The sequence below is a fragment of the Rattus norvegicus genome, chromosome 17 (assembly GCF_036323735.1).
Source record: "Rattus norvegicus strain BN/NHsdMcwi chromosome 17, GRCr8, whole genome shotgun sequence".
Lineage (NCBI taxonomy): Eukaryota > Metazoa > Chordata > Mammalia > Rodentia > Muridae > Rattus > Rattus norvegicus.
Genome location: NC_086035.1, coordinates 5,803,327 through 5,829,310, shown reverse-complemented (window position 1 = coordinate 5,829,310; position 25,984 = coordinate 5,803,327). Strand labels below are relative to the sequence as shown.

At 45.6% G+C, this 25,984-nt stretch overlaps 1 protein-coding gene across 14 annotated transcripts in view; it reads left to right on the top strand.

The window, feature by feature from the left end:
* Positions 1 to 25,984, top strand: part of Ntrk2 (neurotrophic receptor tyrosine kinase 2) — a 315,342-nt gene that overhangs the window by 46,589 nt on the left and 242,769 nt on the right. For all 14 annotated transcript variants that reach the window (XM_063276070.1, XM_017600456.3, XM_063276069.1 and 11 more), the window contains 5 exons: positions 9,571 to 9,707; positions 10,595 to 10,727; positions 11,606 to 11,911; positions 21,841 to 21,876; positions 24,069 to 24,166. In XM_063276070.1, coding sequence (XP_063132140.1) covers positions 9,571 to 9,707; positions 10,595 to 10,727; positions 11,606 to 11,911; positions 21,841 to 21,876; positions 24,069 to 24,166 — 710 coding nt within the window. The remainder of the gene's footprint in view (positions 1 to 9,570; positions 9,708 to 10,594; positions 10,728 to 11,605; positions 11,912 to 21,840; positions 21,877 to 24,068; positions 24,167 to 25,984) is intronic.

Sequence of the window (25,984 nt, the reverse complement as noted above, 5' to 3'; positions counted from 1 at the left end):
TGGTAGCCTTGGCCTAACTGGTGCCAACCCTCAGCTGCATATCGGTATCAACCTACAGTACTCTTTGCTTCTGCAAATGGTTTCTCTTCTATGTTTATGTCATGTCCACAATTTTATAGATCTATACAAAATCTAGGACCTGAAAATGAGAAAAAGCAAGAGGTGTTTGTGTTTTTGGACCAGCTCAGTTCGCCTCACATGAGTACTGGCCGGTTCCCGCCATGTCCCGGCTGGTGAGGTCCTCTAGGCTTCTGTATGGCTGAAAGGCTTTCCGTGTGCGTTCCCTGTTGGTGAGCACCTAGGATGCTTCTACAGCTTAGCCATTGTGAACAGAGTGGCAGTGAGCATGAACGTGCCAGTGTCTTTGTGATGTGTGGACTTGGGGTCCTTGTGTAGACCCGGGAGTGGGAGAGCTTGGTCACTTGGTGGTTCTAGTGTTTGGTTTTCTGAAGAGTCTCCATAGTGATTTCCACAGTGGTTGGACGACTTCCCACTTCCCCTACTGGTGCACCAGGGTGTCTTTCATGCAGAACCTCACCAGTGTTTGTTACTATTTGTTTCCTTAATGTTGTCTGTGAACATTCTGGCTGGGGCAACATAGTAGGTGTGTTTTTAGCTTGCACTTATGACTCTAGTGAAGCTGAACATTTTTTTCATCCTGGATCTTTGCCGAAAGTAATTATCGGCTCCAAGAATTTTCTGATGAAGTCTTAGTGTCTTAGTTCAGCTTCTTGCTTTCTTGTTTTATATCTCTTTTGTTTCTATTTCCTTTTCTTGTCTTACTGCTTCAGCTGACACTTAAAGGTCTCTGTGAGAGTGAGCTCTCCTACCACGTTAGTGAAAATACTTTGGGCTTCCCCCATTGGGTATACTGTTGTCTATAGTGTTATCTGCACACTGTCTGTAGTGTGTTGGAGTTTTTCCTATATTAGCTTCTTCCGGGCTTTTGTTATAAAGCCATGCTGGGTTTTGTCAAAAGCTGTTTCTGTGTCTGTGAAGACAATCAGGAGGATTTCTGTCCTTGAGCCTACTTCTGTTGGTGTATTCCGTTCGCTGAGCTGTACATGTTGAGCCACTGCAATGAAGCCAACTTGATCGTGGTGGATGTTCTTTTTGATGTGTACATGTGTTTAGTTTACAAGAATTTTACTGATAATTTTTATAGCGATCATGGCAGGGAAATTGGCTATAATTTCTCTTTTGTTATTGTTATATCTCTGGCCACTGGGTTTTGATATCACGGTACCCCCATCCCCCTAAAAAGCACCCGTTAAAGTGTGGGCTGTTGTTTATCGAGAGCAGGGTAATGAAGTCCTCTGATCTTACCACGTAGGGGCTTATCTGTCATTACATCCAGTAGCACTTCTCCTATGAAATGGGCCGCACTGTGTTCAGTGTGTCACGTGTTTCAAGTTGCAATATGCCCTTCCTGGATTAATTGGTCCCCTAATCAGTATGAAGTGACCTTCTTTGAATCTGATGGCTGAGTTTAATTTGAGCCTATTTTGTCACATATTAGAACAGTAAGAGTTGCTTGCTTTTTAGTCCCATTTGCTTGGAATTATTCTCCCATAAATTGACCTATCTTTGACGAAGACATGCACTTCTTGGAGACAAGAAATAGATGGATCACTTTCAGTCAAAGTCTGATGGACTGTGTCTTTTGATTGGAGTAATGGACACAGCTGGTATTTATAGTCATTGAAGGGTATATATTAAATCTTGTTCCTTTTTTTGGCTTTGTAGCGTCTTGGGGTTTTGAATTCCTCCTCCATGTAACTGCTGTTCATGTGGTTTGTTCTTTCCTATAGCCTGTTGGAAGTACTTATCTTTGTCTTCAGCCCAGAGGGGTCTTTAACCCTTTAGGCTATCTTCTAGGGGAATGGCTAAGAGGTCACCATTTCCTTCAGTTTGTTTTTGTCATGGAAAGCTCCTCTCTCTCCTTCAATTATAGGATATGGCGTTGCTGGGTACAGTAATCTGGATTAGCAATTATTGGCCTTCAGAGCTTGAACCATGTCAGCTAAACCTGCCTACCTTCTAAGGTTCCTGCCGAGTATCAGCTGTTCATGAGAGCTTGCCCGTAAATGTGACTGGGTATTTCTATCTTGCAGTTTTTAGGATATTTTCTTTGTTCTATATACTTTGTGTTTTAAGTATAAATTTGTGATCTTACCTTTTCTCAATCCCTCCTGTACTAGGGTTGGAATTTCTTTTAATAGATTTATTTGTGTGTGTGTGTGTGTGTGTGTGTGTGTGTGTGTGTGTGTGTGTGTGTGTGTGTTTCTATACTGGGGTTTGGACATCAAGAATTAGTTTATTGGTTGTTGGTTGTTTCTTATCTTCCTAAAATTTACATAATCATGTTTTTTTGTTTTTTGTTTTGTTTTGTTTTGTTTTTGTGGCTGCTTTTACCATGTTCAGGAGAGGACTAAGCCATAGTAGACTTGAGGTCATTTTTATCTCTGTAGGATTTTTATTTAGTTTCCCCTGAGTGTCAGATACTGTCCGAGTCAACTTTGACCTTCTGCTTAGATCTGCAGCTTCTTGTGGGACTTGTGGGACTCCCTGTTCCTGAGGGCTTTGCGTGATGACACATCGGACTTTCTCCCTGTGGCCCCAGCTTCCAATTCTGTGTTGTGGAATTCCCTGCTTGCCCATGGACATAATCTTAGATCAGATCTGTCCCCTACCACTGTTTCTACTGCTCCTGCACGCCCGTAGACCTTAGCTAGCATCACTCAGGTTTCCTCTGAGTCTGCAAGTTCCACAAGCATGTTCCATAGCACGGTATGGGGTTAGACACTGGAGAACAATTTTTGGGAGTGAGTTTCTCTACCAGGAGGGATCTGGAGACTGAGCTGAGGTTATCAGTTAACCTTAACCAACTGCGCTATCTCACTGGTTCCGATTCACCTTATAATGAAATGTTAGTGATATTCAAGAGGGACCCTGCTATGAGAGGGCTAATTTACTTTTCTCTGCTGGACTGGTGGGGGCAGGGGGTCTAGTATAGCAGTTAACATCTTAAACCCTATATTCTGGATACAAGGCTCAATCTTAATGCTACCCGAAGGTTCCATTAACACATCTGTCCTGGTCCTATTGAAGAGGGTCTTGTTTCTTCTTTTAGTTAAGCCAGGGGGCAGTGTAGGAATTTAGCACCATTATTATTAATGGTCGAAATGCCCAGCAGTATTAGGGTGATGGTCCCAATCTGCAGTGAATGGGCATACAGTTATCCAGGCTGCAACACAAGCTGTGGTCTGTTTCTTCTCTACATGACCCCTCAAGCTTCAGGAAAATGGTGGATGAAAGACAACATACAGATTCGTGCAATTTCCACACTAACTGGATAAGGGTTGCAGTGAACTGGGTTTCTGAAGGATTGAAGTGGCTCCCAGGTGTGTGGCCAGAAGAGGGGGGCACTGATGGGCCGTGCTGTGTAGAATCATCTTCTGTGGAGGCAGGGCAGGATCAAGGTAGGTCCCCTCTAAGCTGCTCCTACAGGCGTCTTACAGCCATCTTCCCATTGGTCCTTTTCAATGGGAGCATCATAACAATTTCTTCTGCCTAACTGTGACTTACATTTCAATTTTTAAACACTACAATCAGGACTTAACATTATCTGTGAGGGGGCTTTGTCTGAAAGATAACGGCAATGGCAATGGTCCGTCCTAGGTAGATGTTAAGGTTGAAAGGCAGCAGCGTGTCCCCAGGTCACATCAAAGCAGCCCCTCAGCTGAGCTCAGTACTAACCAGGTACTGTGAGAAGGGTGGCCCTGTAGCTTGCTTGCTGCTGGAGGGCCAGGGTGGGTACTCCATAAAACACCCTGAGCAGCGCCGTGGACGGAAGCCACACCTGCCTTTGGCTTCTTCATTATTCACAGTAACAATCTCCATCCTTGAATTTTCCAAACTTAGTGTTAAGGACCCCTTAAAGCATCTTCCAAACAATAGGGATGCATGCTGGCATGGGTCAGCAAATGTCAGCGTGTGCCTAGGAGGAGAGGGTTGCTCTCTGAGTTAAATCTACGTCAGTGATTCATTTATATGACTGACTTTTGGCTGCAGCTACCTTTGCAGCACATGGATCCACCCAGAGCATAGCGGGATGGCATCTTATGAAGATCAACGTGGCATCTTAACGTGACTTATTTCTGTCTTGCCGGAAAGCACTGCCCTCCTGCTTCTGTGTCTTGGTTTGTTGGCTTTCACTTTATGAGAGATTAGTTTTTATTTTTGAAAATAAAGCAAAGCCCACAAGTGGGTTATTGCTCTTCTTCGTCCTCTTTGGAATGTCCTACGAAGCTGCCGAAATTGCTGTTTCTAAGCTACCTGGAAGCTGCCCCTTCTATACCATGGCTCACAAAAGCTTAGATGTGCGACTCCCAGTTTGAGCTTATGAAGGTGTTTTTAAATTTGGTGTCTTTTTATTTTTTATCATGCTGTAGGCAGTTACATCTAAACAGACCAGTCTTACTATGGTGACTCCATTCCTGCTTACAGAATGATGTGTACGTGTAACATATATATATATATATATATATATATATATATATATATATATATATGTGTGTGTGTGTGTGTGTGTGTGTGTGTGTGTGTGTGTGTGTGTGTGAATTATATATATGTTCGTCATTGTTAGGTGTCAGAGTGGTAAGTACACTCCAGAGATAGAGGGAGGTCCAGACTGTTGATATTTTTTACAAAGTAGAATTCTGTGGGCTCTTGATGCATAAAGAGAAGAGAGAAGAGGAGTGACAGCTGGAGAGATGGCTTGGTGGGTAGTTAAGAGCACTGACTGTTCTTCCAGGGGTCCCAAGTTTGAGTCCCTGATGCACACATGGTTGTTCATAACCATTTGCGGGGGATTTGGTGCCCTCTTCTGGCATCCAAGGGTACTGTGTGCACATGACACACACACACACACACACACACACACACAGGCAAAATACTCATAAACATAAAATGAAATAAACAAAATTTTTAAAGGAAGGGAGAAAGGAAAAGATAGCACATAGATGAAATCCTAACTTACCTACTGGTCTAGTTCAATACACATGAATGATAAACCAATATCAAATACACAGAGGCCGACAGATGGACGAAACACACCTTCATGACTGCATAGTGAACACTGGCAAATGAAGCAGAATGCTGACTTTCCTGTGGCCTTTCTAGTTAAGAACCCAAATGAGCAGAGGTTTGCTTTTCTCATTTATCAGAAAGCTACAACCTACATATTTTGGCCCAATGGCTGATGTCCCTTGACATTCTATTCAGGTCTTCAGAGTCATGCGCCCACTATGGGTTGGAGCAGATGGAAGATCCCAGCTAAGATAGCAGCCAGTCTACACTGGTGAAAGCCATGGGCAGAGATGAGGGTCAGGCTGAGACTAATACCGCATCTGTTTAATTTCCCTGCTCCCCAAGCCTTAGTTTCTTCACTGGGAAATAGAGATGCTAATGTATTCTTGGGTATTTGGGATGGCTGTAGAGAAAACACAGCAGCATTCAAGATGGAGTCCAGCACATACTGAAGAAGTAATGGATGTTGGCTATTCTTGTTATTTGCCGTCATCAATATGAAGAGTATCTTTAAAAGGCTTGGGCACCTGAATTTAAATATTCCAAACTGGATTTAAATATTTTACATTGTGTCAAATTGCTTCAAAGAAAGTAACAAGATCACAGTTCAAGTAGTCTGGTACTTAAGTTGGCTGAGGGGGATCTGGGACAATGGTGGCAACATTGTCTCCTTGTTTTCCACAGAAAGACTTCTGAGGGCTGTTATATGGTAACGCTAAAAACATCCAGCTTTCTTTAGCTCTCTGTCCCTTTCTGATCTGTTACTTTTAATCTTGCATTTGTCTCTGCCTCTTGCCCCATCCCCACCACACTCACTTCAGGGTCTTAAAGAATTCACTTTTCCCAGAACACACTCTGTGGAAATTTTGTTGGTAGAAGAGATAATTTCTCAGGCCCCTGTTGGATTTAAGAACAATAGTTGTAAAAACAAAAGCCTAGTGAACAATTGTCCAACACCCATTATCTAACCCCTTCTACTCAAACTGTGGTCTGTGGCATGAGATGAGAAGTTTGTTAGACACACAAACCTTCCGTGTTCAACCCATACCTAGCCTGGGAAAAAGGCTAGGTCCCTCCATGAGTTGTGTGTGCCTAAGAACTAGGACGCTGTGGTTCAGAGAAAGCCATTTGGTTTACCATTCCTAACACTTGTAGACTTCATTAATCAAGCAGCCCACGGGTGAACACCTCTTTCCTGAACAAACTCACATCCAGAGCATTGATATGGGTTCTCCGCTGGGGACGCTGGCTACTCCTCATCTGTGAGGTTCTCCTTGCAGAAGGAAGATGGCTGGTGTTGGCTGTCAGACCTATCGGGGTCACGCTCGCATCTTTGGGAAGCGTCGCTGGGCTTTGCTGTGGACCAGTGCTGATTTCAAATCTTATTAAGTCAGGAAGTAGCGCCTGGCAAGTGGTTTAGCCCTCTGCCTTAGCAATCCAAGCTTCCCAATTCATTTTTATTGTGCTAATTAAGCCTCAAGTGATATTTCAAGTACAGATTGTTTTTCCCATTATTGGGTCTTGGCCAGCACATCAATGCTGTGGACTCAACGTGAGGCAGGTGCTTACTCCTTTGCAGGAGACTTTATACTTAAAAGATGGAGGCTTGGCCAATTTGCACAGATTCCTTTGCAAAGTCCTATGACAGGGTGAGACAATTAATTTTTAATATGGAGAATCATTCTTCCTTCACAAAATAGGCACAGAACTCTTTTCAGATGAACCAAATTCTCAGATGTTGGTTAAGATGTAGTAGGTATGGTCTGAACAAAATGTGTGTACCTCTGGTGGGCAATGTGTGGTAGTGGCGAAGGCCCTTTGTTTTGGGTTCAAATCCCAGGTCTCCATTGACTTGGGTAACTTTGAAAGATATGCTCGACTTTTCTAAAACTTGCAGACTTAATTAATTAAACAAGTGCTAAATGTTTGTCTTCAAGGTTGGCAAGGATTCTGTAAGATAATACATTGGGATGAGAATGTCTACTTTAATGAGCACCCAGAAAATATTACCATTGCTCCTACTATAACTAAACAAACACACCCAGGGCTGTTAGTCATCTAAACTAAGTTTGAAAAGAAAGAGTAAACCAGACTTTATGGGAATAGTTAAGGTTGCCATGTAGCATTTCCTACTAAAGCCCATTTTAACACGTGTGCACTCAGAATATCTAAAACAATACATGCAGTTATGAAGGGAAACATACACTCTAAAGCCCCGTGATAAGGACAGGACTATTTGGAAGGGGCCACATCTTTACAACAAGTTTAGATGTGTTATAATTGTCATAGTGCTCAGAATGTTGGTCACTGAGCGGTCTGCACCGGAAATGTGACTTGTGCATGTAGGTGGCACTGTCACAGACATTGTAGAAAGCTTTCTGTCCATTCACATTCAACATGCTTCTTGTTGTAAATGGTTCAGGTGGTGTGGCCCTCTTTTCTTGGGAGAAAGTTGGCTATCCATTCTATAAAGAGAATAAAATAAAGATTCTGAGGAGATTTGGGTAGATGATAGCATTCAAAGAAAACCTAACAAATTTTTATTTTTTTACATTTTGATTTCTTAAAATGTATTTATAGTCTTTCCTCTCATCCAAGCAGGTCACTGGGAGAATGTCTGATAATTCTTCCATTGGGCTGAGTAGTTGTAAATGTCTCTTCCTCAAAATGATCTGACAATAACTGGGTAGATTCGCCAGGTTTTCGATGGTCCAACTCTCAGTAAGGCTTATGTGTCTTGATTTATGTCTCGTTACACATGTATCTTCACAGCATGTGGAAAGATGCAAAGACAGAGCTGTGGGCAGGTGGGAAAGCCTGGTGCACAGAGGGGAGTCGTCTCTAATTCCCTCCTGGTGGGAGACCAGTCCACCACGGTTCTGTGAGACTTGGCGGTTGGGGTGGACACAGTCCCTCCAAACGGTCCTCATATCAAGTGAGCTGATTTGATTGGCAGGACCAACACATGGTTAATTATGCAAGCCGTGCTTTAGGTCATAGGAGCTGTGGTTCCTGTAGTGTGCACACCTGGGAAGGGAGATTCTACAAGGGAAAAGCCAACATATAGGAGTGCAAGCATAATATTTAGTGAGGCGGAGAGCAACAGCAAAGAAGGTATGGAAGCAAATGGAATGGGTGATTCTGGGAACAGGAAGCCAGGCCATCCAGCCAAGGGCAAACTACTCCTCACACAATAGCTTCATAGTCTTAGCAATGAGTTTTATATGATTATAGACTCTTTAAATGATACAGCTAGGCATTGGGCTAAAACTAAATAAAACACATATTTTTAGGAATTACCCAGACCACATCATTAACTTCAATGGTTTTCTGCCCTGACCTGCTTCCTAATCCACACAGTTCATACAAATTAGGTTTATGGTGTGGGGTCTGCTTCTGTTTACTGTGCTTTCTCCTAACCTCTGTTGTGTGCTTTGTTGCCTCATGAAACTTGGGATAGCTCTTTGAAACCACACAGAAGATGTAACATTCCTCTCTATCGGATACTTACCGGGAAGGGTCACTCCAAGGAGGTCTCAGAGTCCCTGAAAGCCAGATCTTACTGGGGGTATCTTCTCTCAGAGGTTGAGACACTACACTGTGTACAAATAGTGTCTAGTCTGGCTTCAATACTAAAGAGCAGTGGCTGAACCAGTAAGGGTAGCTTAACGGTGAAGGGTTTGTGTATCAAACATGGCAGTTTGGTTGCTGGCTAATAGGAGGGTTAATTGCAACATAGCAGCGACTGCAGAAGACGGCCTTTTCTGACCTCCAAGCTGCTTCTTAGACAACGCCGTCCACCACGGATCTGTGAGACTTGGTGATTGGGGTGGACACAGTCCCTCCAAATGGTCCTCATATCAAGTGGGCTGATTTGATTGGCAGGACCAACAACACATAGTTAATTATCCAGGCCTTGCTTTAGGTCAAAGGTACTGTGATTCCTGCAGTTTAAGGCATCGCGCACACCAGGGAAGGGAGATGCCCCAGGAAGCAAAAACAGCATGAATTAAAAAAAACAAAACAAAACAAAACTGTCCAGCTCTCAAAACATAAGTATGAAAACCACACCATGGAAATGCTAAAATACATGTGCAATGTTCACAATTTCCTCTAACAGCAGATACATTGTTAAAGTTTTCTTTTTGTTTTTTAAGAATTTTTCACTATGATAAGGAGTCATATATAATCTTTCATCATTAGTATGAACCGGATGGTCAATTTAATTCAAAATATTTAACTCCACCTTGGCTCTGGAGCATTCTAACAAGGCCATAGTTTGAGTTTCATCCTTGGGAAATGCTTTCAAACTAATTTTCCTAGACAATCTGATTCTATCAAACTCTAGGGCCCGATGGAGGTTTCTAGACTTAACTGAGTTACTGCAACAATGGGCTTCTGCAAAAAATGCATTTCTCACCCTTTTGATTCTGACTGTAACTGTTTGTGTGTGATTCTGTGTGCTTTGCTCTTTCATAGGTCTGCCGTCTGCACGTCTGGCCGCTCCTAACCTCACGGTGGAGGAAGGGAAGTCTGTGACCATTTCCTGCAGCGTCGGGGGTGACCCGCTCCCCACCTTGTACTGGGACGTTGGGAATTTGGTTTCCAAACACATGGTGAGGCTGTGCTTAGTTCTGCCTTGTAGGGTGACAATGAGGAGACCATATTAAACATGTCGATGACAACTCTCTTGGATTCCTTTTTGTTGCTCTGTTAAAAAGCCCTGACAAAAGCAACTTAAAGGAGAAAGGGTTCACTGGGTGCCCAGTCCCAGGTTACATCTCCAGTCCATCATTAATGGGAAGTCACAGCTCCAGGATCTTGAAGTAGCTAGTCACAGCCAAGAGCAAGGAACAGCGAATTAATGCATGCATCAACTCATTTCTTCTTATCAGCTCGGGATCAAAATAACCACGCCTATATTTTAACAGTGACACCATGACCTGTCATGTAGAGTGGATAATCCCACTGTAGTTAGCCCGGTTAAGACAATCTCCCACAAACTAGCCTAACCCAGACAGTTCTTCATGGAGATTCCCTTCCCAGGAGATCCTGCATTGTCAAGTTGCCGATCTTTACAAACCATCAAAACCACCCAATATTTTACATGCCTACACATAGGCATTTATGATTTTTAAATTCCATTTAGTTTCTACTTATCTTTAATTCAGACAAAGTTAACCCAATGATTATATTTTATCATCATCTGTGCACATCGGATTGTCATCCTGAGCAAGGAAGTGACGGTCCTTGTAACCTCTTCCCTTGGAGGAATGTGGGCAAGAATTCAAGAGTTAAGTCAAACTCAGACATTGAGCAATTGAAACCCAGAACCTGAGAACAACTCCCTATTACTTGAGTCTGCAATCTGCAAGGAAAGTGTGTGTGTGTGTGTGTGTGTGTGCGCGCGCGTGCGCGCGTGAGTTGGGAAAAAACTCCGATACTTTGGGCTTTGGGATTAATTCTAATCGATGCTATTTATTGTCTGTTAATTCATTTGTAGAATGAAACAAGCCACACACAGGGCTCCTTAAGGATAACAAACATTTCATCGGATGACAGTGGGAAACAAATCTCTTGTGTGGCAGAAAACCTCGTTGGAGAAGATCAAGACTCTGTGAACCTCACTGTGCATTGTACGTAGTGAGAGCAGAATATGCTTTCCACGGGCAGCGACTCTGGGTCTTCCGCCTTTGTCACAGGGGTAGTCCGTGGGCTGCTTAAGTTGATGACACATGAGTACATCTCAGGCTTTTGTGTGTGCTTAAGAAATGTTGTCAGCCCCTGGTTCTCGCTCGGAAGTCAGTTCAAAGAGACTCCTTGCTCATGCTAAAATCCCTGAGGCAGAAGATGCTGTACACATTTAAAGTTGGACAATCACCAGGCTGTTTCTCCAAGCTGAAATCAGACCTGAGACATCTCAAGAATTGAAATGTGGACATTTAGAATCTAGCAAAACCGAACCACGCTATAATTCAGAGCAGCTGAAACTCTGCTTGCTATTCGGCAGTGACAGAGGCTCTCAGGTTCTAGTTCTCCGCACTAATCAGTAGCAACAGTAGCAGTCACTGCCTTCATTAGTCTGATACATTTTAGTAAGTGTTCCTTGGGATGAGTGCTTCATGGAACATTTCCAACCTCACTGTCAATGTAGCGACTTCTACAGTTATTTTAATTATTTAAGGAAGAATTACTAATGAAAAGAGTGCCTCTCATTATTTATTATGATGAGTACACGTAATATTAAGGTGGGGCAGGAACAAAGACAAAGTAGACATCAGATGACACTTCCCACCGTCAGAGTCTCACTGTGTTGTGTGAGTCTTGAGCAAAGTGGAGTAAGTTGCTTCCAGGAGCTCCTGTTAGGATATGATACAAGCTACTGATTGTGGGTCTTCTTAAACTAAATGACGGCTAAATGAAAGCTCTCTTGACACAGAATCCAAAAGGGAGGATTCTGAGCTTTCTGGTGCGATTAACACACACTCTCTCTTTCTCTCTTTCTCTCATTTAGTTGCACCAACCATCACATTTCTCGAATCTCCAACCTCAGACCACCACTGGTGCATCCCATTCACTGTGAGAGGCAACCCCAAGCCAGCACTTCAGTGGTTCTACAACGGAGCCATACTGAATGAATCCAAGTACATCTGTACCAAAATACACGTCACCAATCACACGGAGTACCACGGCTGCCTCCAGCTGGATAACCCCACTCATATGAATAATGGAGACTACACCCTAATGGCCAAGAATGAATATGGGAAGGACGAGAGACAGATTTCTGCTCACTTCATGGGCCGGCCTGGAGTTGACTATGGTGAGTACCTGGAGGCTTCACACGTGGGGGAAGGGTAGAGTGATACAGTAAGCTACGGGATTTGCTGGTGCAGTGACACAGGAGAGCTGTTCCTCATGGCAAGTGTGGAGTGTAGACAGCTGGGACCGTAGACCTTGTCTAGGTGCTGCCTCTTCAGCTTTAAGGCCATTAGTGAGAAAAGGACTTGTAAGGTGAAGCCCTGTCAAGGAAGGGGGCATGTGTGGCCCGCAGAAGGCAGGGAGTGAACGAGTTTGAACAGTAATCAGATCAACACAGGATTACTGACGAAGGGCTTTGGGAGCTCTTGAGAAGGTCGTTCTAACCGCCATCTCAATGTTTAATGAGATCTCACACCCGTTAGTGTTGAGCCCTGTGAAAAAAGCAAAGCGACTGCTCAACTCATAAAATATTATCCACTTGGAATCAGAGTCCCATCATCCTCTTCCTGGGTTAGAAACCGACACCATGGAACTTGCTTATCTGGCTGTGGTGCACCATGGTTTCAACAGGGGAGGAGAGGGCCCTCTCAGGCCAGCAGGAGAGCTCCCGGGAGGGCTCCGGGGACAAGGGGACGGTTGTCACACCTTTGCTGCTTCAGCTACAGCCCTGCGGAAGAGTGTCTCACCCACTCGATCTTGCTGCTTGGCTGACTGCTCCACTGAAGGGCTGGGCCCACTTTGGGATGTGAGGCCTTCGTGGAGAACTCTTCACTGTAACGGCTGAGAGTCGGTCTGAGTCACAGGAGAGGTGGTGGGCGGAGCAAGAAGGAAAGAGGACTGTGGAGACGTGAAGCAGGGGGCAGTGTGGCCAACCTTTACATGTGGGGCTTGTAAGGCAGCCCGTGGACAGAGGTGATTCGGGCAAAGCTGCTTTTATCCGCACAATAAACAAGGGTGCAGCCGTTCTTTTATGGAAGCACCTTCTATTTTTTTGGTGTTTTCTAAATATCTCCTGACATGCAGGCTTCCTGAGCCTGTTCAAAATGCGGTTCGGAGCATCATGTCAGCTTGATTTACCAAACGCCCTAAAGGAGCGCATAAAACACGGCAGTGTTTGGAAGCGACACCCAGACACCCCTGGTTGTTGTAGTCATTCCCATTAAATCTTCTTCTTAATTGAGAGTTTAGCTGCTTGGCTGTGTCTGCTGCAGTAAATCTCTGGGTGGGCGGGCTTCTTCCTACGCGTTTGTGGGAGCAAGAGCTTCCACAGGAAGCCAGAGACTCCAGCTTGGGGGAGCAGCTCTTTGTTTGTTCTTCAGTAAAAATTTTATTTGTGAGTAATTTTAGATTTATAGAAGAGTGGTAGACAGTCCGGAGAGTTTCTGGAGGCCTCTGCTCAGGCCTCCCTGTGTTGACTTGTGTTGCCGAGGTCCATGTGTCTCTCGGAGAATGGGCATTGGCGGGTTACGGTTCACTGACTTCGGGCTTTGTTTTGATCTTGACATCAACAGCCTTTGGATGATCTTTGGGGTGAGACTTGATTCAGGCGAGGGCCCAGAGTCTGGAAGCTCTAAGAGGCAGGTCCGTGTCCTTTGAAAGCCACACACTGAAGGGCCGGTTTGACGGTTTTACGTGGATTTGGGTGTGTTTTCCTTTGAACATTCCTCTATGGTGCTGATGTTGTCTGAATTAAACTTCTCTTATCCACGCGGGCTCACTTTTAATTCCTCGGTTCTTAGGTTTGCTTTCTGGCTTGATCATAACTTGGAGGGGGTCTCTCAAATATTTATTAAAAAAACACTTAACTTATGAAGAGTAAAGAGTCAACTGAGTTTTTATTATGTATTTGTATGGGTGACGTGAGTGTGGAAGCCAGAGGACAGCCAGCAGCAGCCGGCCCTTTCTTCACACCACTCGGACCCTGGAGGTGGAACTTTAGTCACCAGTCCTGACAGCTAAATTTTGTAAAGTTGCTTCCCCTCCTCCTCGTTCCTCTCGTCCACTTCTTTTTATTACACTTTTAAAATAAAAACATGGGGGGCTGGGGATTTAGCTCAGGGGTAGAGCGCTTACCTAGGAAGCGCAAGGCCCTGGGTTCGGTCCCCAGCTCCGAAAAAAAGAACCAAAAATAAATAAATAAATAAATAAAAACATGGGGCAGCAGAGATGGCTCGGGAACATAAGCATCCTTGCTGGGAGAGCAGGAGGTTGCATGTTCAAATCCCCAGCACCCACGGACGAGCTGGACATGAACTTCTGCCTGCAGCCCCAGGGCTGGAGAAGAGGGGCAGGTGAATCCCCAGAGCCTGTCAGCCAAGCGGCCTCACTAAGACACGTGAGCGTCAGATTTAGTGAAGGACTCTGTCTCAGAACGTACGTTGCAGAGAGATGGAGGACGACACCGGGTCCTTTTCTGCCATGGGCACACACACAGAGGGGAGGAGCACAGACCTACAGACACCGGGCGTGCACATGGACAGGCATGCACACACAGTAGAAAAGGCAAGCTAACTACTGACGTCTGGTCTGAGGAAAGACCGATTTATTTTTGTCTTAAACTGTTTATTCAAAGGGCAGCTATCAGGGAGTAATAAATGATAGAGAAAATTATGGAGACCTGGCCTTGGGTGATATAGATGACCCTAGCGTGCCAGAAACCAATTAGAGATCAGCCTCATTGACTGTGGCATGGAGTCTTGTGGGTATTTACGAGAGTCACAGTCATAGCATTCAGATAACAACCGTCCTTAAAATTGATTAATTTCTCCTTTAACCTCCTTAAAACTAAAGTAAAAGAAACAAATAGAAAAAAGAAGAACGGTCGCCTCCCTGGTTGGGGAATTCCACAGTAAGGACAACGGGAGGTCAAGCTTAACCTCTGACCTGAAGCTTAACCTCTGACCTGCCGTTCCTGGCATTTCTGCTGCCCTCACAGAGTGGCTGGTGGAGGTTGGCGCTCACAAGTCTCTGTGGTGAGAACAAATCCAGTTTCGCTGGTGGTGTTTTTGATGACTGCAGAGGAAGGGTGGGACGGAAGTGCGGCAGAGTCAGCCAGGCACCTGCAAACAGTGTCTCTGCTCTCCTTCAGTTTGCTCAGACTTAGTGGTCCTCAGGTTAGCATTCACAGTAGCCAGGGGGTGATGTCTGCCCAGCAGGAGAACTCCGAAGTGGGAAAGAGTTTCCTGAGTGAGTAGTAGGCTCTTCCAGTTATCTGGGGCTACAGACAGAGGCCCTGTTTAGTTATCCGGAGCCACAGAGAGAGGCCCCGTGGAGAAATAGCTTGTCATAGTCTAGAGAAGTGGCTCAGCACTTAAGAGCACTGGCTCTACACCAAAAGACACGGCTCCATTCCCCATCATCCACCTGGCGGCTTATAACTTGTCATTAACTCCAGTTCCGGGGGAATCTAATGTCCTGTATGGGCTTTGTGGGCACAATCCTTGCACATGGCAGATACATGTGCGAGCAAAACACTCATATACATAAAATGAGCACAAATTAAAAACTAGTTTATCATATCAGAGATAGAAACTAAGACTGGGTTTCATTTTGTGGCTGTTTTCCTCCTTTTTGCTCAGGTTCAGCTGTAGATCAGACCCGGGATTGGCTGGCTCCTTAGCTCAACCAGGATTGGCTGGCTCCTTAGTTCTCCTAGGATTGGCTGGCTCCTTAGCTCTCCTAGGATTGGCTGGCTCCTTAGCCCTCCTGGGATTGGCTGGCTCCTTAGCTCACCCGGGATTGGTTGGCTCCTTAACTCGCCTAGGGTTGGCTGGCTTTTAAGCTCACCTGTTCCATATGTTGATGGGAATGAGGTAGAGAAGCTGATGCAGGAGAAAAGTTCCCGGGTGCTGTCTTGGTGCCCTTCAGACTTGGGAATGTCCCATGGTGTCACTGGACTTGCTGCCCTGAAAGCCAACTATATAGCTTGAAGTAATCTTTTTATACACCTGAGTGTGACTTTGTCTCTGTGTAAAGGGGAAGGTTTTAGTAGCCACTTACAAGGCAGTTGTGCAGTCAAGCATGTCTGAGAGGTCTGCTGGAGGACCAAGTCAGCAGGCAGGTGCTTGTCCTCCTTACGGTGGGGCACCGAGGGCCACTGAGGGTATAAAGCAGAGGCTCATGCCTCTCACCTCTGTTGGCACAACGAGGGGAAAACCCTCTGCCCTTATATGCTTTTATTGCACACTGACTGCATTTTTTCCCCTCCTTATCCAGAAGGACTCTGCTGCTCCTTGTTGAGCTTCTGGAATCTGCCCCTTAAGGAGGAAATATAGCCAGCATGTATTTCTTAGAAGTAGTGGGTGAGGATGAGCCCATTCTAATGTCCAAGGTTGTTCCCTTTCTTTACTTCTTTGTGGAGTGAAGCACAGATATATGTCATGTAAGCGGAAACAGCTTCATGTGTTTGTAACACCATTTGCAGTGAAATATGCGGCGGTATTTTGCTCTCAGTATTTGGGTATCTGGTGACTGCTCTGTTTTATTGAAGACTTCTTGTGCATGATACCCCACTTTTGACTCCAGTAAAACGTTGCAAGGTATAAACCAGGATTTCCTAAACCTTACCTTGTGCCTTAAACGCTTGGGGACCCTGCTAAGCTGAGGTACAAGTTAAGGGATTCTGATCAAAGAGGCCCATGATTCTAAATAGCTAGTGAGCTCCTGACATTGCTGGTTCATGGACCACTCTTTGAGTGAAGAGGATACTTCCTAAGGATCTATTGGAGGAAATATCCAAACGTTCTTCCAGAAAATTCCACTGAGTCCTCAGGGATAGTAGATCGTCATAGCAATTGAAGTGCAGACTCTACCGTGTTCTGACGTCCTCCTCTTGGGTTTGGCAACAAGTAGAATGGACTCAGTGATGGTGATGAAGGCTTTAGAAAGGAAAGGAAGTGGAGATGGTGGCCACAGACAGCCATGTGTACAGCTGAGGGGTTTCCAGCCTATCCTATGGATACAGTGTATCCTGTGTGGCTCTGGTGTATCCTATTTAGTTTACAAGTCCGGAATAAAGACTTGTCTCAGTTGAACTTGATCCCCCAAGTGGCTGCCATCGAGTTCAGTCCTGCATGCAGAAAAGCTCTTCACGAGCAGACAGATGTTCACAGACTAGAGATCAGAAGCCAGCATAGGCTTCTTTTTCAGGGAGGCCTGAAACGATCACCAACAGCGGAAAAAAGAACTTAGTTTCTGCCACAAGGAAGGGATTTGGACCTGCCCTGAGTAGCTTCTGACTAAATTGCGCCTATTTCAAGCCCTCCGAGGGCCAGATGTTTCTCCAGTGTAAGCACTCCGACTGGGGTCCAACTGTCCCATTGGCGTCATCACACAAGCAATTCAATCTGTCTGTCTTGGAGCAGACCGCGGAGAACTAAATGACGACACTCCTGTTTTGAAGCTCGTGATTCTTTAGGTGGTGCAGAGAGCGTCTCTCTGGCCCACTCATTCAGGAAGAAAAGTCGCAGCTCCAGAATGCCCATTCACACAGCAGTGGGAGTTAGTGGCTTCTGCTCCCTAATTCAGAAGCAGTCGTCTCTTATGCAAAAATGCGTGTCAGGGACAACCTATAAATAGTGGAAGTGTTTTCCCACAGTTTCTTCCAGTGCTGTTTTGTCAAAGATCCATGATGTGGGGCGAACTGGCACACTTAGAAGGCCCCGAAGTGGCAGGTCTGGGGACGGCGTGTTCAAGTCAAGGAGAGTAGTTTCTGCCCGAGTTCCACAGAAGAGGAAATGTGAAGCCCGCACTGTTCGAACCACCAGGACCTGTTCCTCGTCCTGGGGCTAAAACTGCAGAACCACAGAACCACGTTCTCCTGTCTCGAGAAACCAAGGAGAACGTGGTTTGGGCACAAGCATTCGATAACCAGGATAATTAAGAGTTGTCCTTACAGTTCTTCGAATCTCCAGAGCACGGAGGTTAATCTGTTACACCTTCCTCACTCATCCTCGGGAAGACGCCATTCTTGCAGGAAAGATGAGCCTCAAAGCTCTCAGCAAACTGTTGGGTGATAAAGAAGTGGAGCCCTCCTGCTGTCAGGCTGTGGGCTCGGCCTCCTCTGAAGAGGGGACAGCCTGGTCAGTAGAGGCTGCTGGCCCCGTGTTAGAAGCACTGCAGATCCAAAGGGAGGGTGGCCCGCTAGAGAAGAAAGAATATGCGTTTTGCTCTTCCTACTAAAAGGGTTTCTTTGGGATAGTGTTGGAGATCATGGAATCTGCAAGGTGACATGGAAGGAAAAGACTAGCTTGAAGAGTATTTTGGAGGCTGCAGGCTGGAGGATGGCTTGGCAGGTAAAACCACTTGCTGCTTTTATGGAGAACCCAAGTTCAGTCCTCAGCACCGACACTGTGCCTCACAACCATCTGTAACACCAGTTTCGGGGGATCTGAGGCTCTCCTCTGACCTCCACAGGCACCAGGATGAGGTGCACAGATGCACATGTAGGCCAAACAGACACATAAAATACAGAAATCCTAGAAATTTAGGGCAGTAGAGAAACAAGGAGCTTAAAAGCAGGAAAGAGACACGTCTTCCTGGCCCCTACTGTTGTTCTCCTCTTGGTGACAGAACACACGATGACTTGTTTCTGTGTGACCTCTGTTTGCCTCTGTTTTCTTACCCTCTGTCTGTGTTTCTACAGAGCTGTAGAATCTTGCAGTTTAACAAGTCATAGTAATTTATTCAGGCAGATTTCCAGAAGCCCAAAGATTTGCTCACGGGGTGTGGTAAGTTAAAATGGAGCTGAGGGTGCCCGTATGCACACCTGTATGTTATTCTGGTGTTGGGAGACAGAGGTTGGAGGGTCACTGCAAGTTTGAACTCCCCCCACTCCCACCCCGTGAGAACCTGCCTCAAAAACAAAAATAAAGCAAAACAAACAAAAACAACAGAAACTCAAAGGGGAAAATGATAAAAGGAAAGGGGGGGGAGAGGAGGAAGAGGGGGAAGGGAAGGAAGAAAGGAGGGAGGGGGAGAGGGGAGGAGAATGGAGAAGGAGAGAGGCTATTTAATGTAGAACGAAGATGTTGATAAGTAATTTAGTTTGGTGGTGTTCAGAAAACAAGCCAACAGTGATCTTGTTTGCCATTGGCCGGCCTCTCCCCTAAGCACTGCCTCCTGGAGATAAAGACACCTCCTGTCTATTCTAGAGCACTGCTGGAGAGTGTGTTGTAAATGTAAATTTACAGAAATGTAAAGAGGAATTGTTATCTTATTTTCATGTCTGCCCTTGTGCTTCATGAACTGGAGTCCATGTGCTTCACGTGCCCAGCCTGAGCCTCTGGGGGAGGCACTTCTGTGCTGCAGTATGACACTCATTAGGTCTGGCTGTGTGCGCATGGGAGGGCACAGTAGCCACAGTGGTGACTGCTGCTGCTGCACCTCCTCTCGGCCCAGCCTGTCATTCCATCCCGACCTGCATGACTGATGGGGGAGGCACAGCCCTGACCTGCATGACTGATGGTAGAGGCACAGAGCCAATTCTTCTCTTATATCTGGAAAAAGGAAGTCGGGAAAAAGTATCATTTTTCAGTAAGTTTGAGTGTGGCCAGACCTGACGTTGTGTGGTTGATCTTGATAGCAAAGTCGTGATGCACACGCATCATGGGGTCTGGAAAAGTGAATTGTCTTCTAGGGTGTAGTCTGACTGTTGAATCATGCCCATGAATGAAATCCTGCTGTGTTGAATCAGTATCATGTTCTTGGCTCTTCCTAGGCGCTTTGTGTGAGGAGTGTTTGTTAGTACTCCTATTCTAGCATGCGGTCCATCAAGCCTGGACACGGGTCATAGTCATGGCAGCCATTGAAATTGTGGGTCCAAATAACGACTACAGATTCTACCTTTCACAAATGAAGTTCTAGACATAAAATCAAATGGTACTATAAACCAAGTTCTCCCATTTGTGGGGTCCAATGGAATTTGAAAACATACAAGGACAATAACTTTTCCAGCATTTTCAAAGCAGGTCCCACATCCAGGGAGAAACCTTGGTCCCGGATAAACTGTATGGACTCATCTGAGACTTCTCCAGCTTTGAAACTAAAAGTCCTTTATCTTAAGGACGCAATTCATCCCTGGTTACCCAGGTGGATCATAACACCAGTACAGACCGAGCCTTTCGTATATAAAGTTATGTACCAAACTGACTGTGAGACAATATCTCTTGCATTCTTTGACCTATGAATATAGGTTTGAAAGTGGAATTCCCAGAGTCTTGCATCCACACAGGAATAGCATGGTTTTGGTCCATCTGGTCTGAGGCCAGGACCTCTGAGCTGGGACTCTTTTCTGCAGTGAGAGTTGGACAGTCTGGTCCTTCCTCTGGCCTCACTCTGGAGTCTTGGATCAGAGTGTGCTCAGGGAGGTTGTGTAGCATGCTCCGTAGGACACAGACGAGCAGAGCTTTGACAAGGCCTTAGGGTAGGTTGGAAAAGCCACCCAGGGCATCTGAGGTGAATTCTGGAGGCAGAGGCCCTGGCTGACTGAGACTGTGCGGGGAGGGGAGGGTGAGCAGACAGCAGAGGGGGCTCAGATCTGAGACAATGGCCAGCTGGGAAGCCAGAGGGGACCTGCTCCCTGGGACTGTGACACTTTCCCTCAGCAGGGCTTCAAGGCCATCACTGTGGGGGACAGCAGGTGGTGTGGGGGTCTTCCCAAAGGAAAAGACCTGAGAGGACCAGTGGATGTCTTGCACGTGGCATCAGGAGGTGCAACCCTTGGGCTTCTCAATGCTTAATTCCCTGAATGGTCCCCAGACTACAGGCAGAGCTGCCTCTTTACACGGTGCTGTAATTTTAAGGATAGATATTGTGATGTTATATTCCAAAACTACTTAGAAACTCTATCGGCAGTGACAGAAGTCACCAGAATACAATTGGTGATGTCAAGGGTTGGATAATGTGCGTTTTCAGGTGGCCTTATTTACATAGACTCCACCCACGGTTAGGCAGCAGTCCTGATTTGAAGCTCATAGCCGTCCATTTAGTTTTTGCTCTCTAAAACAGAAATTCTTTTACTGAAGTACATTACAAATCTAGTTGAACAGTAGGGCCTTTTTTGTTTGCTTGTTCACTTAGACTAACCTTGGTTGTTACCTCACTGGGGAAGTCAGGAGCCGAAAACTGGCTGATGTCTGTTTTGATGCCAGGCTCATGGCCACAAGTTTTGCTGTTGATGGGCAGAGGCTAGAAGCACAAGGAGACTTGCGGGAGGTCACCTTCCCAATCACTTAACTGTTAGGACTAAGTGCGTTTCCAGGCAGGCTTGCCCGTCAACCTATGAAGCGGTCCACAGGGAACCGGAAGCAGACCTTCAATTCACCTGTCTTGTGGACACCCAATCTGAACATTCTAAGTACGTTTATATTTTTTAATTTTACAGAAATGCCTCACAGTGAGGTGTTTTGACCGAGTTGGCAATTTCACAGCCACACAGATACTCTTATCTGCTTTCGATTCTCCTCCAGTAGGGAATCTCTTTCTACCTCTTCTCAGCCGGGGACCTCAGCGGGGAAACACACTCTGTTTCTGGGCTGTGAGGACAGAGAAGCCTTAGGACCCTTGTTTCTGGAGAAGTGGTTCTGGGATACACAGAGTTGCCCCAGCTATCAGAGGATAATAAAAATGCTATCAAAGTCACTATATTTGATATAAAAATATCCAGACTATGGTTAACATGGCCAGCTGTGTAGTGGAGACTGGACAAGGAGAAAAAATGGCCAAAATGCACTGATTTTTCCCCCAGACGGATAAGTGATTTCTCACTGTTTGGGGTGGGGGAAGTAGAGTTTGAGGAAGGAGAAAGAGACGGCTTTCTATGTACAGAAACCAGAATGCTAGCTCTTACTCACTTGTCCTCTGAGCTGCGGGGCAGCCTTCCTGGTTATAAAAGCGTCAGGGGGTATTTAATGTATTTTACTTGGGTACAGCTAAGCAGTCGTTAACTCTAAAATGTGTACTTACAAGTTTTTAATGTGTTTTGCTTTTCAGAGACAAACCCAAATTACCCTGAAGTCCTCTATGAAGGTAGCGATCACGTTTCTTCATTTTATTTTATTTTTTAAAATGTTTGTGCATAATGAAATAAATCAGCTAAAAGAAGACCTGTACGCTGAGTTAAATACACATTTTCAAGTGCTACATGAGCCAAAATAACATCTCAAGTATCACCCAGTATTGATGGCTCTTTTCCCTTGGTATTTACAGTGCCTGTAAATAGCACTTTCTCTCTGAGGCTCTCTTCTTGGAAGTAGTAAATCCATTCTGCTCTCACAGACATTTTGTTTCCGTAATTGGGAACTAATTACCTGTTTAAGAGCCATGACGACCAAGAGAGGGAGGCGGATCACCTTCAGGCCATGGCAGGAAACAGATAGGAATTTTTTTTCTTGTATGATGCAAAAGACCAGCTCACCCTTACTTATGGACTGAATGCCAAGGGTGCGTTGATGGATCTAAACTCTTCAGCGGATTTCCAAGATATTGTTGTGATCATAGAGCTACTGAGTTTAGACATACGATGGGATTCGTTTCAGGATTGGGACTAAAATTGAAAATGATTAAAATTAGATTAGTTAGAACATCTTTAGTTTTTCACTTACATGGACATGCTCTCTGGTGTGCCTGCCTGCTTGGGTCTGTCACGTGACTGTGGCCATCACCGACCGAAGAAGACCTCCAGTGCACATGCTTTCCTACACGCTGCGCTGTGGTTATCATACGTGTATTTAACTCCAGCTGTTTACCTGGGAATCACACTGCCTTTACCTGTGCATGCGCGCTAACCTGTGTTTTGTCTGACTTGTGGCTTGGCTGATTCTGTGCAGGTGATTCAAATATTTTACTCAACCTGCTGAGGCTTTGCGAAAAACATGTTTCCGATTATGCCACACAGCGTGAAGTTTGAACAGCAATTTTTGCATTTTACAATCATGTTTGGAATTTCTTCTCAGTAACTTCAAAACTTTAAAAATGTCATCTTCCCAATGGCCCCAGATTCCAGTGCAGGCCTTTTAGCTAAGATGTCACGGTTTTAAACTAGAGACATTTAAAGTGGTCTAAGTTCTGAATGGCTACTTGGCTATGCTACAAAGAAAAACCAGTAAATAAATGATGTCTGCTTATGTCTGAAATCAGTGAGTTTTAAGATATTCCAAACAAACATGGTTAAAATGCGAGTTTTGGCATTAAGAACACAACAGCAAACGTGGAAAATGAATGCCGTTTCTGTTATTATTTCACTCGCATTCAAAGGAACACGCTGCTAATAAAAATGTGATTTGAATGGTTTGCCCTGGAGCCAGCAGGATGATCCCGCCATGGGGACTTCCTTCTGTGGGGCCGCTGTTGCTGGGTGGAAAGGAGAGGCCCTGTTCCCAGTTAGAACCCAGGCGCAGGCGTTTATAAGACACGTTGTCTGCAGCCAGCCTGCTAAGGGCTTTCTGTGATACGTAATATCAAGAACAAGTCTTTTGACTACCCATGGAAATCAGTTGGTCATTTCCATTCTAATCCATGTAGATTAAAAACTGACCTGGGCCATGGTGATTGACGTTAAGATTTGTGGCCATGAAGTCACATCACCACGACTAATTATCATGTTGGCCTAGTCATTGTGGAATATTGGCATGTCTGAGCTCTTCTGAAGAGTCCTTTGTGGACCCAACTTCCCACCAATGCTCACATCAGGGCGAACCTTAAGCCCTCGTCCTGTTCTCTAAAGAGAACAGAAATTTCTCTGTTTAGTACCCAGAAATCAGTGTTGCCTTACGGTCTGGCCTGTCGTGTGGCGCTGACGGCTTCTGTGTGGCCCCACCCCCATCATTTACTCTCTACTCACATCTCTCCCTTAAATCTGCCCTCCAAAGATCTTTGATGTGGTAGCATCCATGGCTCTCCTTCCTGTTTGTTTAAAGGTGGCATCAGTAATGGGGTATTTGATTGAGAGCAAAGGAGAGACCTTGAGCCAGTTTACAGTGACCAGCAAAACAGTGCTGGAGACCAGGAGACTGAATGCCATACTCAGTTTATACGGTGCTGACTTTCCGGGCATTGACTGAGCCACCAGGCACATCCCCCGCACAGCCAGGCTGTCCTGACAGTGATTCGGACTCTCTGGGCCAGTTTTACATTGTTCTTGGCCTCACTGTAGCCCTGCGTACATCGGCAGCCTAGTGGTGACTTCCTGTTCTTTCTCTTTCTCTCATCTCCAATCCAAGACTGGACCACGCCAACTGACATCGGGGATACTACAAACAAAAGTAATGAGATCCCCTCCACGGATGTTGCTGACCAAACCAATCGGGAGCATCTCTCGGTGAGTGGGGGAAACAGGCTCTTCCTGTAAGTGTTCTGACCGCTCTGGGTGCCCACATGCCAGAGAAATTGTCACCGTCCACATACTGTTCTGATGTGAGCAGGCCATCAAAGATTGGACGGTCTACTAGGAAGGCTCAGAGACAGTGATGTAGAGGCCACACGACCTCCAATTCATGTGATTTTTCTGGTAGTACACCACATATTTAATTCTCCTGATATTTTATTTTTATTTCATGTGTGTGGGTGTTTCGTCTGAATATGTAGCTGTGCACCATGTGTGTGCAGTACCCAAGGCAGCCAGGAGAGGGCGTCATATCCTTAGATCCTAGGGAACTGGAGTTCCAGAATGTTGTTAGTGGCCATCTGGGCTCTGGGAACTGAACTCAGATCTTCTTCCACCGGCCTCAGAACCATAGTTTACTTTATTTCCGTGTCTGTGTGAATGTACACCTGCAAAGGCCAGGAGAAAGCAGAGACCAGAAGGGAGTGTCAAGTTTCCTGGTGCGAACAGAGTGAGTGTCTTCTGGAAGAGCAGCCAGTGTTCTTAAGCATAGAGCTCTCCCAGCCCCGTAGTGCTCCAAATTTAACAGTTATCGCTCTTTTAAATATCTGTCCTTTACAACCAGACTACCGAGAAATCAGGAAACCAATACTTCTGTTCAGGGACCACATTTTCACATCTATCTCTTTCTTTTCTTAAAATAAAATTTTGGTGTCTGCCAAACATGGAAATCCAGGTCTCTCTAGAGACTGTTGTGGGGAAGGAAAACCAGGCCTGACTTTTTTAGGGGTGCAGTGGTATTTGACTTTGGCCTGTGTAGGGCGGTTGACCTAAGCATGAAGAGACAAGGGGTACTGGGGTGTAAAGAAGAACTTGCCACTGGGAAACACGATGCAGGTGCGTCACTGGGAGGCTCAGGCTGCTGATGGAGGTCTTGAAATAGTCCTAGGTGATCAGCCTTACTCTACAGGGAATTGCCATTGAATGGTTGGCCAGTCCTAGGCTTCCATGGTGGGTTCATCTGATAACTGCTCTGGTCAAAGCTCAACTTGATGTTGAATTTTCCTATCACATGGCATGTCCCGTGAGCTCTGCTTCCTCCTTACCCCAAACCCAGCCATCTCCCTCCTGCTGCACCTGAACACTGTGCACTTGAACATTGTGCACCTGAACGCTGTGCACCTGAATGCTGTGTACCTGAATGCTGTGCACCTGAATGCTGTGCACTTGAACATTGTGCACCTGAATGCTGTGCACATGAATGCTGTATACCTGAATGCTGTGTACCTGAACGCTGTGCACCTGAACGCTGTGTACCTGAATGCTGTGCACCTGAATGCTGTGCACCTGAACGCTGTGCACCTGAACGCTGTGCACCTGAATGCTGTGCACCTGAATGCTGTGCACCTGAATGCTGTGCACCTGAAGGCTGTGCACCTGAATGCTGTGCACATGAATGCTGTGCACATGAATGCTGTGTACCTGAACGCTGTGCACCTGAACGCTGTGCACCTGAATGCTGTGCACCTGAATGCTGTGCACCTGAATGCTGTGCACCTGAACGCTGTGCACCTGAATGCTGTGCACCTGAATGCTGTGCACCTGAACGCTGTGCACCTGAACGCTGTGCACCTGAAGGCTGTGCACCTGAATGCTGTGCACATGAATGCTGTGCACCTGAATGCTGTGTGCATGAATGCTGTGTACATGAATGCTGTGCGCATGAATGCTGTGTACATGAATGATGAGTGTATACATGCTTGGGCACGTACATGCTTAAATGTCTGTGTTGAGTTTAGAGGACTGCTTTCCAGT